General features: G+C 38.6%; 3 protein-coding genes across 6 annotated transcripts; 1 reads left to right on the forward strand and 2 right to left on the reverse strand.

The window, feature by feature from the left end:
* Positions 1–2,162: 2,162 nt before the first annotated feature.
* LOC102703650 (glycine cleavage system H protein 2, mitochondrial) lies at positions 2,163–4,521 on the forward strand. Its single transcript, XM_006646877.3, has 4 exons — positions 2,163–2,352; positions 3,430–3,518; positions 3,705–3,875; positions 4,102–4,521. The coding sequence occupies exons 1-4, from the start codon at positions 2,265–2,267 to the stop codon at positions 4,228–4,230; spliced, it is 477 nt and encodes a 158-aa protein (XP_006646940.1). The 5' UTR covers positions 2,163–2,264; the 3' UTR covers positions 4,231–4,521.
* A 460-nt stretch (positions 4,522–4,981) lies between these two features.
* Positions 4,982–7,083, reverse strand: LOC102704210 (style cell-cycle inhibitor 1-A). Of its 2 annotated transcripts, none has more exons than XM_006646879.3 (4): positions 6,962–7,083; positions 6,733–6,876; positions 6,492–6,550; positions 4,982–5,523 (listed from the first exon to the last, which is right to left on the reverse strand). In XM_006646879.3, the coding sequence occupies exons 1-4, from the start codon at positions 7,008–7,010 to the stop codon at positions 5,296–5,298; spliced, it is 480 nt and encodes a 159-aa protein (XP_006646942.1). In that variant the 5' UTR covers positions 7,011–7,083; the 3' UTR covers positions 4,982–5,295. The 2 variants fall into 2 exon arrangements, with proteins under 2 accessions (XP_006646942.1, XP_015689144.1); XM_015833658.2 differs by having other exon boundaries at positions 6,733–6,871; positions 6,962–7,033.
* Positions 7,084–9,701: 2,618 nt separating this feature from the next.
* LOC102703931 (MADS-box transcription factor 29) lies at positions 9,702–13,108 on the reverse strand. Of its 3 annotated transcripts, XM_015833649.2 has the most exons (8): positions 13,086–13,108; positions 12,518–12,769; positions 11,182–11,251; positions 10,915–11,076; positions 10,748–10,789; positions 10,578–10,619; positions 10,194–10,474; positions 9,702–10,029 (listed from the first exon to the last, which is right to left on the reverse strand). In XM_015833649.2, coding segments are annotated over exons 2-8 (786 nt in total). In that variant the 5' UTR covers positions 12,706–12,769; positions 13,086–13,108; the 3' UTR covers positions 9,702–10,028. The 3 variants fall into 3 exon arrangements, with proteins under 3 accessions (XP_015689135.2, XP_015689134.2, XP_006646941.2); XM_015833648.2 differs by lacking the exon at positions 9,702–10,029 and having other exon boundaries at positions 10,190–10,474; XM_006646878.3 differs by lacking the exon at positions 9,702–10,029 and having other exon boundaries at positions 10,190–10,474; positions 12,518–12,751; positions 13,086–13,095.
* Positions 13,109–15,408: the final 2,300 nt, after the last annotated feature.

The raw sequence follows: 15,408 nt of genomic DNA on the forward strand, positions 1-15,408 counted from the left end.
TTTGTGCTGTCTAGTTTAGATCTGCTTTTAATTTGTGCTTTCAAGTTTAGTGCTGCTTAAATTTTCCTTGTTGCTTCGGCCCTGTTTTGTTATGCCTTATTTTGTGGGATTTGGTTGGTACTTTACAGTTCTATAGTTTTCTCAGACTGTATTTGAATCTGTAATTTTGGGATGGGATCGACAAAATACTAAAATTTTAATTATATTAAACCTGTGTGTGTAAGTTCTTAAATTTTGAAGGCATGCTTGTGATTGCTAGACAAGGCACGGCCGCACGTGTCCTACCCACCGATTAGCATTAGTACTATTGATGGAGTGGGCATAAGACAGTAAGGTCATGTTTGCGGCTGAAGTGGGCGTAAGACAGTAAGGTCATGTTTAGTTTCGGAAAAACATTGAAGGAACGAAAAACAAATCTCACAGTTATGTGAGATGAATTTTGGAGCCTAATTAGCTCATTATTAGCCATAGCAGTAACCTATATATGCTAATGATAGGTTAATTAGTACGTCTTGGGAGCCATGAAATTCGTTTTTTCATTCGTATATTCGACATCGGATCAAACGTTTAATGTGACATTTAAAATTTTTTATTTCTCCAACTAAATACCCTCCAGGTAGTTCCTATACGGTTCTCAGCAGCTATGGGTCGGTCACCCTCGGTTTCGGCTCAAAAGTGTTGCAGAGCAAAACATTGGTCCATTATCGTCCTGAACGCGTTTATGAAGGTAGAAACTTTCAAAACTAAATTTCTAACAAAAACTGGAACTTGGTGAAGGTAGAAACTTCAATAAGGCATTTGGCAGTCGATGGATGCGATGATATCTATAAGCCGATGTGACAAGGAGGTTAACCCAATTTGTTGTACACATTTTCAGCTAAATATGGTTAACTCAATTTGTTGTACACAATTTCAGCTAAATATGTTGTCTAAGGGAGTTTCTCATAAAATCCAGAAATCAGAATCTATCCTATACAATACTAAGATTTTGAGAATATAGCTTTAGAATCTATAAAGTAAACTAAGGAGAAAACTTCTGAGATTTCTAGTAGCTAGTTTCTCACAAACTACTTGAAGTATTATACATCCTAAATAAAGCAGGTGTATACTTCTGTGGTATGCCAATGCAATGCCACTCTCCACAATACAGCCAAGGCCACGTTCCTACCCCAAAAGGTGCTATCTTTTTTTTTTTTTTATATAGACACACCTTTTAAATTACCGAACAATATGTTTTGTTAAAAAAATATCTATATAAAATTCATCATCTAAAGTTATTTTTTCACTAGTTAATTCAATTATTTATATCTTTAAACAGCCATCATAAAATTCATATATCTTTTAAATGTCAGACATATCAAAGACCCCCCACAACTACAAGTTGCTGCCGCTGTTGTGCTGCAGTCTGTCTGCATCATCCACCAACCCCTCCCATCATCATCCCATGGCATCAAAGATCAGATTCAGAGCCAGGCATCATTTTGCACGCATCTTCACCATTTCAGATTGTTAATTAGTCACGCATTCCGAGGCTCAGCACCATTAACATCTCCACCCCCGTGATCAGAAAATCCTGTGCGTTTGGTTGGTTGGGGGCCTCCATGGCAGCGTTCCAATCAGTTTGGTCATCACTTTCTTTTTTCTTTTTCAGGGTTTGGTTTTTGCAACCAATGGCCCTCTTGGAGATTGCATCTGATGCTTAAGCTTCTTTAATAATAGTGATCCTTCATAGTGGCTGAACACTCAGTGAAACAATACTTGCATTTTCATCCCTGACAAAGTCATTATTTACAATTATTTCGCAATATGCGCGCCCTAAGTTTTTAATAAATATTCCTTTATCTTATGCCTTCACTAGGGATAGCCTTGTAACTTTTATTCTGTTTACCCATAGTGGTTCATTTCAAAAGAAAAAAACAAAAAAGCGAACTTTTCAGTGAGCACACCCTGGCATAAAACATGTATTCTCTAAAGAATACTTCTCCTAAATCATGACAACATTATGGGCAAAACTGCAATCACATAAAGTGAAAAAGGAGGGGCCCACATGGGCCAAGACCTCACCAAAAAAAAGAGTATTTTTTTATAAAAAATATCCAATTTGCGAATTGCAAATTTCAACCTGCACTACCAACCTTTTTGTGCATCTTGCTTATATTTTTGCAAAAAGGAAGAGGAGGAGCCACCAAACCCCAGAACCCGCAAGAGAAAGAGAGAGAGAGAGAGATCAGAGGAGGAGAGGAGAGCGGCGGCGAGGAGCAATCATGGCGATGGCCGCCTCCAGGTCGCTCTGGGCTTCCCGCGCCGCCTCCTACCTCAAGATCTCAGCTTTCCCGAGGGCCTTCTCCACCGGTATCTCTCTCTCTCTCCCTTCATGGCCACTTTACCGTGTTCTTGCGTTGCGCGCTCTGTGCTCTTGCATATCCTGGGATCGGAGGTGGTTGGTGCTTGGATGGTGTGATCTCGTCTCCTATTCGTCACAAAGATTTTGATTTGGGGGAAGATTACTGTTCTTGTTCTTTTTTTGTTCTTCTTTGGGTTCAGTGAATCAGTGGCGAGCTAGGCAGAGAATCACTCTGCATGCATCGAGGAACATGTGTGTTTGGTGAAACGGCAATGGCGTTGGTCTGAATGCCACCGTTCTTTGACCCGCTTGCTTTGGTTCATTTTTGGGGCGAAAAGTTTCATCTTTTTTGGGACTACTGAAAAGGAACCTTGTGCTCGTTCCTGCTTTTGGTTTTGGCTGATAACAGCGTGTGCACGATAAGGTTATATGTTTTTGCATTTAGATGTATGTATGTTTAGCGAACAGCAGATTAGAAATTGTGTAGTTTTGTAGCCTAATTTTTTTATTGTCCTGTTTATTCGATGTCTTGCGACGTTTACCACCAACATACTGTGAAGCATTTCAGGAAGATGCTTTTTAGCAGCTATTAGGAGAAAGCTACCAACCAACCAATAATTGCTATGTTTCCAATATGATAATGTTACTATACCATGGTTGCTCACTTGTTTGTTTGATGAATTAAGAACTTGATTATTAAAATGTTGCGCAACAATCACATATTCACAGACCTGAAAAGTAGGCACTCCAATGAAATAAGGGAAAGCCTTGTTGTAACAGACTTTAGTCATAGAAATGAAAAAAAATGAGAGATGATAAGTAAGATATTTAGGAACTGGGAAATAATCAATCGCCTGTTTGCCTCTCCAGAGGCTTTGGTTTCTAACAAATGGTGGCAAAATTGTGATAGGCAAAACACCCAGTGTCCACTTTATAAATTAGCTTCAAGGAGCCACTAATTTCTGCTGTTCAGAACTTCTGAACTTCCATATACTTAGTATTGAAACCTTGATTCTTCTTCTTCATCGCCAATGCAGTGTTTAACCCATCTGAAGCTGCGCAACTTGCTTGTTTTCCCATTTCAGTGCTGAAGGATCTGAAGTATGCTGACACTCATGAATGGGTTAAGGTTGAAGGGGATTCAGCAACCGTCGGGATTACAGACCACGCTCAGGTTGATCTATTCACACTCAGTGAATTTTGGTTTTAGGCCTTCTGTAAATCAGATGATTCAGTGGTTCATTCTGTACATATACATAATGTCTGCATTCTATTTCTAACATTAACAGTGTTCCAATATACGTTGTCATGTTCAGTATACAGAGTAAGAAGTTAATCAAATTTTTGCTTTTGCTTCCAGCACCACTTGGGCGATGTTGTGTATGTTGAGCTTCCGGAAGTTGGGAGCAGTGTGTCCCAGGGAAAGAACTTTGGTGCTGTTGAAAGTGTGAAGGCAACCAGTGATATCAACTCGCCAGTATCTGGAGAGGTGGTCGCCGTGAACGATGTGCTAAGCGATGAACCTGGATTGGTCAGTTCTAACTCATAATAGAGTAATAGACCAATGTGACTAGATTAAACGCTTTTATAAGAGCTTCTTTAATATTTTTTAAAAAATATCTTGAGGTATCATGTTTTTCAGTATAACATTTTGGTATCTTGAGGTATCGTAATTTTGTACTAATTTTTTGATATTTCGGTACTTTTCAAGGATGGTTAAAAAGCCCCTTCTATAAACCACGTATTTTCTTGCGTAGGTCAATACAAGTCCATATGAGAGTGGGTGGATTATCAAGGTCAAAGTTAGCGATTCAGGTGAGCTCAATTCGCTGATGGATGATGGCAAGTACTCAAAATTCTGCGAGGAAGAAGACAGTAAGCATTGAACAAATACGAGTGACTTCTGATCAGCAAGAATGGGTCTTGACCCTTGTCAATTCTTGCGATGTCCTATGGATCAATTATCTTCTTTCACCTGCTGCTCAAATCAGCGCAGATCTACACAATGAAATAAATTAGTGTTGGCATTGCCTCTTCTACAAAGGCATTGCAAAATTCGAACCTGTAAATGACATGAGTTTCGTTATTTTCTTTTGTAGTAATGTGTGATTTCATCTTCAATTATAGCTCTGCATGTCCCATTTGTCTCTGAATAATGTGCTTCGTTTATTTCTGAATCGCTGGGTTTTCTGAATCGTGTTCTTGGCTTCAATAACTCTGTATTATGCTGGGATTTTTTTTTTTGACTTATATTATGCTTGGATTTGGTAGTACACGAATAGCTAAATATAAATTGGGGATGCTTGATTGCTTTTCTTTAATATTTTAGAATTATAGGGACATCAAAATTCAATCAAAGGATAAACAAGTCACGGAGGTGTAAAATCTCCATGAAAATAACATGAACACATGGCTGTGTTCTTTATCCAAGACTTCTCATAGTTTTTTCTTGTCTTTTGTACACATGCTTTCTGAACTATTAAATGGTACATTTTTCTTTTTGCAAAAAGTTTCTATACAAAAGTCTATCATCTTGCCTTTCTAAAATATATTTTTAACTTTATAATAGTTAATTCCACCGTTTACACCATTTAATAGCTAAAAAAAATCAGATAATCTTTCATTGTTAATCTCCAAAAGAACACAACCCATGGTAATCATCACTTAAACAATTGAACACTTGATTTTTGTCATGGATAAAAACAGTAGATACTTTTCTCACTGTAAGCATCTTTCAAAGTTAAAGTGAAAGGCAGCAACAAAACTGAGCATAGATGCTAAAAACAGGGATCCAGAACCAAGATCTACTCTCCATTTTTAGACCAAACTATATGAACTTAGATACAGAAACCTAAACGATGAAATAAATACTACTGGTAGCCTGATAGAACAATTTCCTCAACAAAATACAGAAGGCCTCAGGCGCTGCAGGAGTATGATGAAGCAGTGTATCAAGCTTTGATGTTCCACCTGTGCGCTGACCGTGGACCACTAGTAATCCCCTCATAGTATTGTGATGGAAGCTTCCCTTTGTTCCAAGTTTTCACAAACTTCTCAAAAAGATCGCGAGCAGACTCCGAAGAAAGATCAGAGAAATATTTGCCCTTTTCTTCCTTTAACCAAGTTGCAAACTCATTGTTCTTTGAGAAGTAGTCATCTTTGGATATTTCTTTGAAACCCTGTATCGGTTAAACAAAAGAACAATGAGAAGCATGGACTAGAGAAGGGCAACGGATAATTCAAACGGTGCATTATGTATGTTTTCTACTTTCACCGAATTACTGCCAGTCTTAAAAATAATAAAATGCATGCATGATACAACTAGTGTCCAGCTGTCCAGAATCCAGATACAGAACCTACAACACTGAGGGGGTGTTTAGTTAGTGAAATGAAAATTTTTGCGTGTCACATCAGACATTTGACTGGATGTCGGAAGGAGTTTTCGGACAAAAATGAAAAAAACGAATTTCACGGCTAGCATGGAAACCGCGAGACGAATCTTTTGAGCCTAATTAATCCGTCGTTAGCGCATGCGGGTTACTGTAACACTTATGGCTAATCATGTACTAATTAGGCTCAAAAGATTCATCTTACGATTTCTCACATAAATGCGCAATTAGTTTTTCGATTTATCTATGTTTAATACTCTATTTAGATATCCAAAGATTTGATGTGATGTTTTTGGGTGAAAATTTTTGGAAACTAAACGGGGCTGAGTACATAAACTGATATCACTAATTCAGATCGAACGCAACAGGCCAACAGAAAAAATAGCTATTCCATTATATTCAGCCTTCAGAGACAAAATAGATTCGAGCAAGCTTCTGTAAAATTTCACTGTTCAGGAAAACAAAAGGAACTCCTACTTTGGGTGATATGGTTGCAGAAATTTGTGATGATCTATCCGTGGTGAGCGCTCTCAATATATTTACCTGAACCAGGGACATGCTCAAGTTTGGTTCTACTTCTAAAGAGAAACCAGTTTCGCTCCATTACCATAGCTATGCTAAGGCTTAAGCTTGTACAACAATTCATCTATGAAACAAGGCGTACCATAAATAGCCTAAGCTGAATTGCTCATATGCAAGTCATTTGATTGATGATGTCCAGTAAATTGAGAGTATCAATCAGAATTCAGAGAACTCACATCATCCTTGTGTTTTCGCTTGCCCTTCTCCTTGGAATGCTTCTCCTTCGAATCCCTCTCTGTCAAAACAGACCCATGTTGAATTTCGGTGCACATGCATGAGCATAATTTGCAAACTAACTACCCAACCAATTTAGCATGAATTTTCAATTAAGAACAACAGAATCTGTTCTTGAACAAGAAATCAAGAATGCCACTGCCGGGCAGTGAAGGCAAAAGAGGGGGAAAAAAAAAACCCTACCTTTGTCTTTGCCCCTGTCGCCGTGCTGCTTCTTCTTCCTCCTGCGCCTCTCCTCCTCGTCCTCTTTGTGCCCGCTGTCATCTCGGCTGCTCCTCCTGCTCTCCTTCTTGTCCCTCCTCTTCTTCCGCTCCATCTCCTCCTGCTCTGAACCACCAAAGCATAAATCAGCGCCGCGGAGGCAGAGACGGCGATGCCCTAGAGGAGCAAATGGATAGGGATGTTCGAGCACCTGAGGAGGGTGAAGAGCGGCGCTTCCTCGACTTGCCCTCGGCGCCCATCGCCGCCGCCGTCCGCGGGGAAGTATCAAGGTCTCGGCTTCTCGGGACGAAATGTTAAAAATGGAAAAAAGAAGTCTTGGTTTGGGTTTGAACGGTACTATTACAGAAGTCCGAGGGCTCCTGTGTAAAATCCTCGTAAGGCCCAGTTAGGGTAAAAAAGGGCATTTAACTTTTTATCAATGTTACGAGGAGGGTTGATAATAGACTTTATATACTTATTTGGGTTTACATGTCATAGACAGCAAATGATAAATCTGTTTTGACCACTCGTAAGAGTTGTAAAAAGTTAAATTTCCTGATAAAAAAGGGATGAAAAATCCTGACCGTTTTTATTGGCGTGTTTGTTTTATTTTTTCCCATATTGTTCCGGTCGGTATTTGAATTTGGTGACGATGAAAAAGAAACAGTAATGGTTTTCGTAAATTTCCGGTAAGTTTTCAGAAGTGATTGTCTAGTCTTTGGTTTAACCCATCAGTCGACGTCCATCTTTGTGGAAAATAATTGGTATGTGTAAATTTAGTTGAAGAAATATAATTGTTTTTTTAAAAAATATCTTTATATATTTTCCTTCTCTTCGTTGCTATATTATTTACTCTCAATTGTATCCACTTTCGTGATTTTAGAGTGACCCAGTATTTTATCGTGACAGTGGTTATATTGTTTATGAAACTTATAATCTATTGCCAACTTAGTGTGATTGTAATATATGCACTGTTAAATACATATGATGCTACAGTTTTTTTGGCATGAAATTCAGGCTTCCGACGAGGTATATTTTCATCCCGAGTCTTGTTTACCATATTATGATAAAACCAATATCGTCACCATTTCTGGTTTTACTGTTCTAATTCCGTTCAATAACACTTACCAATACATTCTCTCTCAAGTTCACGTAGACCCAGAGCTTCAATAGTTACAAAGAACATCAATAATCGTTGTGCTCTTTTGTTAACTAAGGATGAAAGATTATCTGATCCTATTTAATAGTATAACTAATAGAATTAAGTTGAAAAACTATTTTTAAAAATAAGATCATGAATTCCTATATATAAACTTTTTGTAAAAACACACCGTTTAGCAGTTCGGGAAACATGCGTATAAAAGCCAAGAAAAAAAATGAGAATAATCAGTATAAAAGAACAAATTCTCGAAGGTTGACGATTAGCTCAAAACAACAAATTTCTACGAGTCTTTATATAAACAGTATATCATATGTATATGAAATATCTGGAAGTAATAAATAGCAAGTAATAATCATGAACTCAAATCTACTTTGAAACCAGCCATGGACTCTAAAGGTCTAACCTATCACCCCATGGCGGCCAGACTACACATGTAACATTAGTTTGACTGCTCTCTCTCCATAGTGGTCAGACTATAATACCCCGATCTATTAGACCCACAGGTTTGTTCCGGTTCCATTTTCGATCCGTTAGACCTAAGTATTAGATTGGTGGGATTAGTCGCATATGAAGAGTTTAGATCAATTTGGGCCAACTTATTTACCTAACTCACCTCAAGCATGGAATCCTGGGTGAACCATTTTACGCGAAGTGAGGACAAAAATATAAGTGATTGGAGTGCTATGTGAATGTGGGCTCACTAAATGTGTAGTCTTACATTTGAGTGCAGAGGTGTTAATAGACTGTCCATGCTCTGACATTTTGCCGAAAACAACATTAGAGCATCCCAACAGCTCATCTAAATTTGGTCATCTATATCTTTATTTGGATGATCATCTAAACTAGTTTCATCATTCATATCTATTTGTACTCCACTAGATCATTCATATATTACATCCTCTATATATCTCTTTGGAGGATGGAGAGAGATCATCTAAATACGAAGGTTATTTCTCCTAATATGGATGACATCTGAAAATAGATGATAGAATAACCGTTCTGTTGGATCTCAATTTGTAGTCTTTATCCTCTATTTTCAGGATAGAGTATGGGATAGATAAACTGTTGGGTATGCTCTTACTTCTCATAAATCAACTTTGGTAACATTTGATTGCCTTTATCAATTGTTCATTATAAAAACTAAATCATCACCATGAATTTCACACCTATTGACTGAATAAATATTATCTATTCTTTTCCAAAAAGAAACTTTTGAGGGGGTTTGTCGAAAGGGGAGGGAATTGGCTTCTCAAATTCAAAACTTGTTTTGGGGTTGGGATTGGATGCATGCGGGTGATTGCATCCCAGACAACATAAAAGGGATGATTGTTGAATTTTTCAGATAAAAAACCAAATGATATATTTTAAATAAAACATAATTTATGAATACAATTTTTATATATGTTTCTTAACAATCTAAAAAGCAAAGAATACAAAATAAATAAAAAATAAACTACGATGAAAAAACTTGAAAATCAACTCCAAATTTTAGGTTAAAAAATTAAATTTTGGCTTATAAATATAAGTATAAGCGAAAAGACGAGGGAGAAGAATTTGTTATGAGATTCTATTATATTATCTTTCCATACGACCACAAGTCTAATGAAAAAGTTATGACTGGAAATATAAGTCCCTTGAAAGCAAAGTAGCTTGGTGAGGGGTTAAGAAGCTGCTGGGTCCAATAGTTCCAAGTTTCCAACACTAACCATAATTAGTAATCTACAGGAAAAATCATAAATCATTTAAGTAAATTAAGTTTGATATTACATCCATATATAAACCTCAATGGTCTCTACTAATTAACCATGCAAATGCATGCCTCCATGGACTATAATAATAATATTATTGGACTCCAGTACATCCAGTACGTAGTACACACACCAACATATATATCAAAGTACTAGCAGCTGTACTAATTAATTAACTAGAAAAGTTTGATTATTCCGATGTTTTAATTAGATACATATATATATAGAGAACTCAAATATATCCAAAGTGATGAACAACAGCACAGCAACCCAACTCGCCATCATCAGCTGATGATGCATCATATGTCATGCATGGTTTCCAAGTTACTCCTCCAAGAATCAACAATGCCATCACAAATAATCATCTCTCTGCAAACGAGCAACACGATCAAACGCATGGTCAAATTCGCCGCTGTTGCGATCGATGAACAAGCTGTTGCGATAATTTAATTCGCATGATTATACTGATACACACCTGATGAGAGTATCAGGATGTGCATGCTTCATATCTCAGTTCGTTTCTTATTTCTTACCACAGCTGCAGGCCGTGGCCGGCGGCGGCATGGAAGCTGCTGCTGCTGCAGCCGGGGTCCTGCAGGTTGGGCTGCGTCGGCTGCAGCCGGAACCCGGCGGCCGCCGCGGCGGCGTCGACGGCGTGCTGCAGCGGCGGGGTCAGCTGCAGCGCCGTGCTCGACGACTCCTCGCCGCCGTAGTACGACGCCGGCGCCGTCAGCATCGACAGCACCGGCGCCATCTCGGCCACCATCTTCACGTCGCCGCCGCCCATCGCCGCCGCCTGATGGTTCTCGTTGATCTGCATGCATGGCCGGCCAAGAATCAAAACCAAGCACATATATATAGACGCTTCAAGAATTAATCACAACATTTAAATTATCTTCTTGATAATAATTAATTACCATACGGCACAGGAAGCTGTTCTGGTCTTCCAGGATGTGCTCCTGTACGTGTTCATCGATCAATTGCATTGCATGCACAGAACCGGTTAGTTTTTCAGCTATACTGTTCATACAACAACGTGTGTATTCTTTGTCCATAATTCAGATTAATTAGCACAGTATAACATTACCTTGCGACGCAGGTTGTCCACCTGCTGGTTCAAGAGCTGATGCTGCATTAATTAGCTCATTAATTAATCAATAGCATTTGGACCACAATTAAATTGATCATTCTGTATTCTGAAGAATATATGATTGATTGATTCATTTATTTATATATCAAAAACTATATACTTGCCTTTCTGGTGCGGATTTTGGTGACGGAGAACTCGAGCTGCTGCTCAAGGTCGTTGATGTCGGCGAGGGTGAGGTTGGAGAGGTCGTTGCCGGTGAACCTCCTGATGCCGCCGTCCAGCTTCTCCATCTCGTTCCTCATTCTCGTCATCTCCACAAATATTTGCTGTATATGTGTGAATTATTATTAATTCATCAGTAGTGCATTATTGCAAAAGTTCAGTTTAAATTCAGTAGTGCATTATTGCAAAAGTTCAGTTTAAATACATACCTGATCGTGGTTGATCTCCTCAAAATGAGTGTTGGTGACGGTCTGATAGTGCTCAATGAGCTCCCTCAAGCTATACATTGTCAAGGGTAGAAACAAGTACAGTGATTAGTAGTGACTAGTTCATGTATATAATTAATCTCTGATGTGTGTTGATTAGATGATACTATACATTTCTTGATAGATTAATTAATTAATTAATTTGTTGCTACAACTTTGCTGGTGCTCTTTAGAGAGTATATTAATTGTATTAGATCAAAATGAAACAAACGTCGCCATCTACAATTTACAGCTCTTACAGTCTTAGGACCACCAGCACATTTTTCTTAACAAATAACAAGAATAACGAGGAGAAAAAAAATGAATCTGCAAATGCATATTCACATAGTAATTAACAGCAGCATCCTGCAGGTTTGTGGAAACGTGAATAACATAGGGGTGGGAATGGGCCCAAGGCCCGTGGGTTCTTTCACAACACTATTTAATTCTTTAAAAAATTTTAGCTCAAAACTCTATACAATTTTAGTTTTTAACCCGTTTTGAATCCGGTCCTTAAATTTTGTATACAAAATAGTTGAGCTCATTACCACCCCTAAGCATATGATATGATCCCATATCTCGCCCACTTGTTCGAAATTCTCTTTTGATCTACATTAATTCTTTTGGTTGATCAAGTTAATTAAAAATGAAATATATGTAGTACCTACAAACTATCAGAAAAACTAATTATGCAGTTTAATTACCTTACTGTATCATTTGTATGAAGCTAGGAAGGAGTATACATCTTTAACAACAAACCACAAAAAAAAAAGACATGCTGCAGATCTTGCTACATATATTTGTTTCAGTCCACAGTTCAGATCAAGAAAGACAAATGCGTAGACAAGACACTAGAGCGGCCACTGTATGGATCATAGCTCATGCATGTGTATACCTTTGACTACGATTTTAGTTTTATAGTATATTCTGGCTCTTCGAAAATATATGCACTTCAAATTAAAGTTAAAACTGAAGGTAGGAAAAACTCTATCGATCAGGATATGAAAAAAAAACTTGATATGAATAATAAATGAAAGCCATCCATGATATGAACAGATCAAATAATCATGAACAGTCTTGACTAAAGAAAACAAGGGGAGAAACCAATCAGCTAATTATCTCTGCAAAAACCAAAATAAAGGTTTCTAAAAAAAAGCTAATATCTTGGTTGACAAATAACAACAAATTTAAACTAATCAAAACCTCATGCATGATGTTACATTCACTCAGAGATGGAAATAAAAAGAACAGCACTGCATCTGATAAGAGAATGAACAAAGCAAGCTAGCTTGGCAGGAACCTGCAGGTAGGGCTGCAGTACTCGAACATCTTGCCGGTGCTGGAGAAGATGACGACGCCGACGCGGGCGTCGCAAAGCACGGCGAGCTCGTTGGCCTTCTTGAGCAGCCCTCCCCGGCGCTTCGAGAACGTCACCTGCCTGTTCGTCGCGTTCTCGATCCTCTTGATCTCGATCTTGCCACGCCCCATGGCCAACTTTTTTTCTCTGCCTGTCTCTCCTTCTTCCTCTCTTCTCCTGCAGGACGAAACAGTTCTGACGAAGAACAAAAATGGCCATTTTATGAACAGATACACGGATGAACTTTGCTCGAATAGATCAACATAAGGCATGAGCTCAAATTGGATCTAGTCTCATCACAAAGTGAGTACATTTCCTCTACAAGCTAGGGGCAGTGCAATCAGAAGTAGAAAATTTTCATGTAGAGAAGAGAACAAAAACTGAGATCGATGCAAAAACCCTTTGCTTTGGAAGGATGAAGAACTCGAAAAAGAATGGTTTTTTTCTCTCCAGTTAATCACGATCTGGGTAGATAGAGAAGGGCAGGAGCAGTAATGTGCTATGTGCATACCTAGCTAGCTTGTGAAGTGAGTGCAATTGCTTCAAAGGCTAAGGCAGGAGGTGCAGAAGGAGAGACATATATAGAAGGAGAGGTGCAGCTAGCACACAATGCTAGGTAGGTGTTTCTCTCTGTACACACTACTATTACTGATGCACATCATCAACCAGTAAATATTCCGAAGTAGCTAGCAACTTCTTTTTGTTAACTGTAACTGATGCTGGTCTAGTTTTACATTATTATTACCTTCTTATTGAAACAGTGTTAGCCAGATAGTGAGTGAGTCCATTATCAGTCAAAGGCATGAACTACCCTTACATGAGCATGACTGCAATATGTATGATGATCGGTGCAGTGCATCCATTTGCATGTGTCCTTGCTGAAGCTACACCTCTGCAGGTTGATCTCTGCACATATGCACGAGCCTAGCTTGTGACACAAACACACTGCACTGCAGATATCACCCACACAAAGTTCAGAGAGAGGGGTAGCTGCATATGCAATTTCATTACAGCAAAAGTATTACTTCTTGCATATGGCACAGTGCAGCAGATCGAGATATACATGTCAAGGTATAAAATCATGAACACATTGCAAATTTGCAAGTGCGAGGAAGGTGTAGCTAGCAACTGTCTGCATGCCCCTCACAGGGCACCATGGACAGCAACATCTTCTACCTCAGTGCCACAGCTAGCTGTGTCACTGTGTGTGTGGAGACATAACCACCCTCTCTGACAGTGTGGGCCCACCCTTTGCCGATCTTGGCTGGTTCTTGGGCTGGCCATGGCCATGAGCTGGGCTCTCCTGTGCTGCTTGCTGCAACAGAGCCAAGAGGAAAACCCTAGCTGTGATCTCTTGCTTGGTAGAGAGAGAGAGAGAGAGGGATGCAGATAGCATGTTGATCACTATTGTTGTTTTGCTTTGCTTGCATTGCCTTGATGGGGACTGCCATCTTGTATTGTGCCACATGGGGGTAGAGGGGGTGAACTGCACCCCTCATTTGGGAAGGATGAAATAAATTTGGCAGAGATTTTGATCTCTCTTCATGATGGCTTTGGCTAGCTGAGCTAGGGTTTCCTATGCCAAGTTTCTCTGCTGAGATTCCGCGTAATTTCTCTTTTTACAGTAATTTTGAATTTGTTCAGTGTTCTTCAGAATGATATATAGGTTTTGCAATTTACCTGATTTTAATTAATTAGTCATTCGTATAATTCGATGTGATTTTCAATTCAATTCTGTATGTGGGGTAATGCCTCAAATTCATATACTCTCAAATTTCAGAGGCCCAATCAGTTCATAATTTTTGGGTTGACAGCCAAAGTATAGAAGTCCATATATATGAAATTAAATTCAGGCTTTCTAGCACCTCTTAATTTGATGAATCAGTAATGCTAAAGTAAGTAACTATACATTCATGATCATGTTGAAATGTTAATGTTTAGCTGGTGGCCTTCTGAGCATATATCAGCCCTTTTTCTTATGGTGAGGATATATATGTAGCAAATATATGATGGTCATACATATATGCACAGATATATAACAAATATGTAGACAAGCACATAAAAACTTAGGATCAGAACTGTGTAAGCATGCTAGTTAGCTTTTAGAAAAATGTTACATTAACCAAAAGTAAATGAGCATTCTTACCCAAATATATATGATCAGGAACTCAGCCTACTCGTTGCATGCCCATCCAAACAATCTCAATTTGCATATCTATTTTTTGTACATAAATATTTCATCTCATCCACTGTCTGCAAGGGTTGCATATGCAGAAGGCTACTGCTTCCATTTATGATACAGTGATAGAGAAATGAAACGGCCTCTTTGCATCAAAGTAGTGGCTTTCCTTTGTCGATGAAGCTAAGCTTCAGTCTCAGATTCTTTCTCCAACCCACCAAAAGTACAAATTCAGAGAGATCACACGCTTTCCACCTTCCGATTTATCCATTGTCGGCTCAGATTCAGACATATAAAAAATACACAAAATTATATACATATCACTGTACTTCCTAAGTAATTCATCCAAATTTGCATGGTTGATTTCTCATCCAAACTGTAATCATACAGGAGATTCAGTAAAAGATTGGCAGATTAAGTTGATCACTTGCCAGCACTTTGCTATTCTGATCAACCTAGATGGTCTAGCTTTTGGTCAGAGTTTGTGAAAATCTGAACACCATTGATTAGATGGCATTTGCCACGTAGTTATGTGAAATCAAATGGTAACAGGAATGGAAGAAAGTTATGCTGAGGAGGCTTAACAAGAAATCTCTTGCCATATATGTTTCAGAGTTGCAACCACTACCACTTTACAGCAATGACAATTATTGAT

Source organism: Oryza brachyantha, chromosome 2, assembly GCF_000231095.2.
Source record: "Oryza brachyantha chromosome 2, ObraRS2, whole genome shotgun sequence".
Classification (NCBI taxonomy): domain Eukaryota; kingdom Viridiplantae; phylum Streptophyta; class Magnoliopsida; order Poales; family Poaceae; genus Oryza; species Oryza brachyantha.

Excerpts from the sequence above, each read along its gene's own strand:
- LOC102703650 (XM_006646877.3), top strand. The coding sequence starts at position 2,265 with ATGGCGATGGCCGCCTCCAGGTCGCTCTGGGCTTCCCGCGCCGCCTCC. Across the intron at positions 2,353-3,429 it reads CCCGAGGGCCTTCTCCACCG|TGCTGAAGGATCTGAAGTAT; the intron begins GTATCTCTCTCT and ends TTCCCATTTCAG. Across the intron at positions 3,876-4,101 it reads TAAGCGATGAACCTGGATTG|GTCAATACAAGTCCATATGA; the intron begins GTCAGTTCTAAC and ends TTTCTTGCGTAG.
- LOC102703931 (XM_015833648.2), bottom strand. The coding sequence starts at position 12,705 with ATGGGGCGTGGCAAGATCGAGATCAAGAGGATCGAGAACGCGACGAAC. Across the intron at positions 11,077-11,181 it reads AGGAGATCAACCACGATCAG|CAAATATTTGTGGAGATGAC; the intron begins GTATGTATTTAA and ends ACACATATACAG. Across the intron at positions 10,790-10,914 it reads CCAAAATCCGCACCAGAAAG|CATCAGCTCTTGAACCAGCA; the intron begins GCAAGTATATAG and ends TAATTAATGCAG.
- LOC102704210 (XM_006646879.3), bottom strand. The coding sequence starts at position 7,010 with ATGGGCGCCGAGGGCAAGTCGAGGAAGCGCCGCTCTTCACCCTCCTCA. Across the intron at positions 6,551-6,732 it reads CGACAGGGGCAAAGACAAAG|AGAGGGATTCGAAGGAGAAG; the intron begins GTAGGGTTTTTT and ends CTGTTTTGACAG. Across the intron at positions 5,524-6,491 it reads AGCGAAAACACAAGGATGAT|GGTTTCAAAGAAATATCCAA; the intron begins GTGAGTTCTCTG and ends TAACCGATACAG.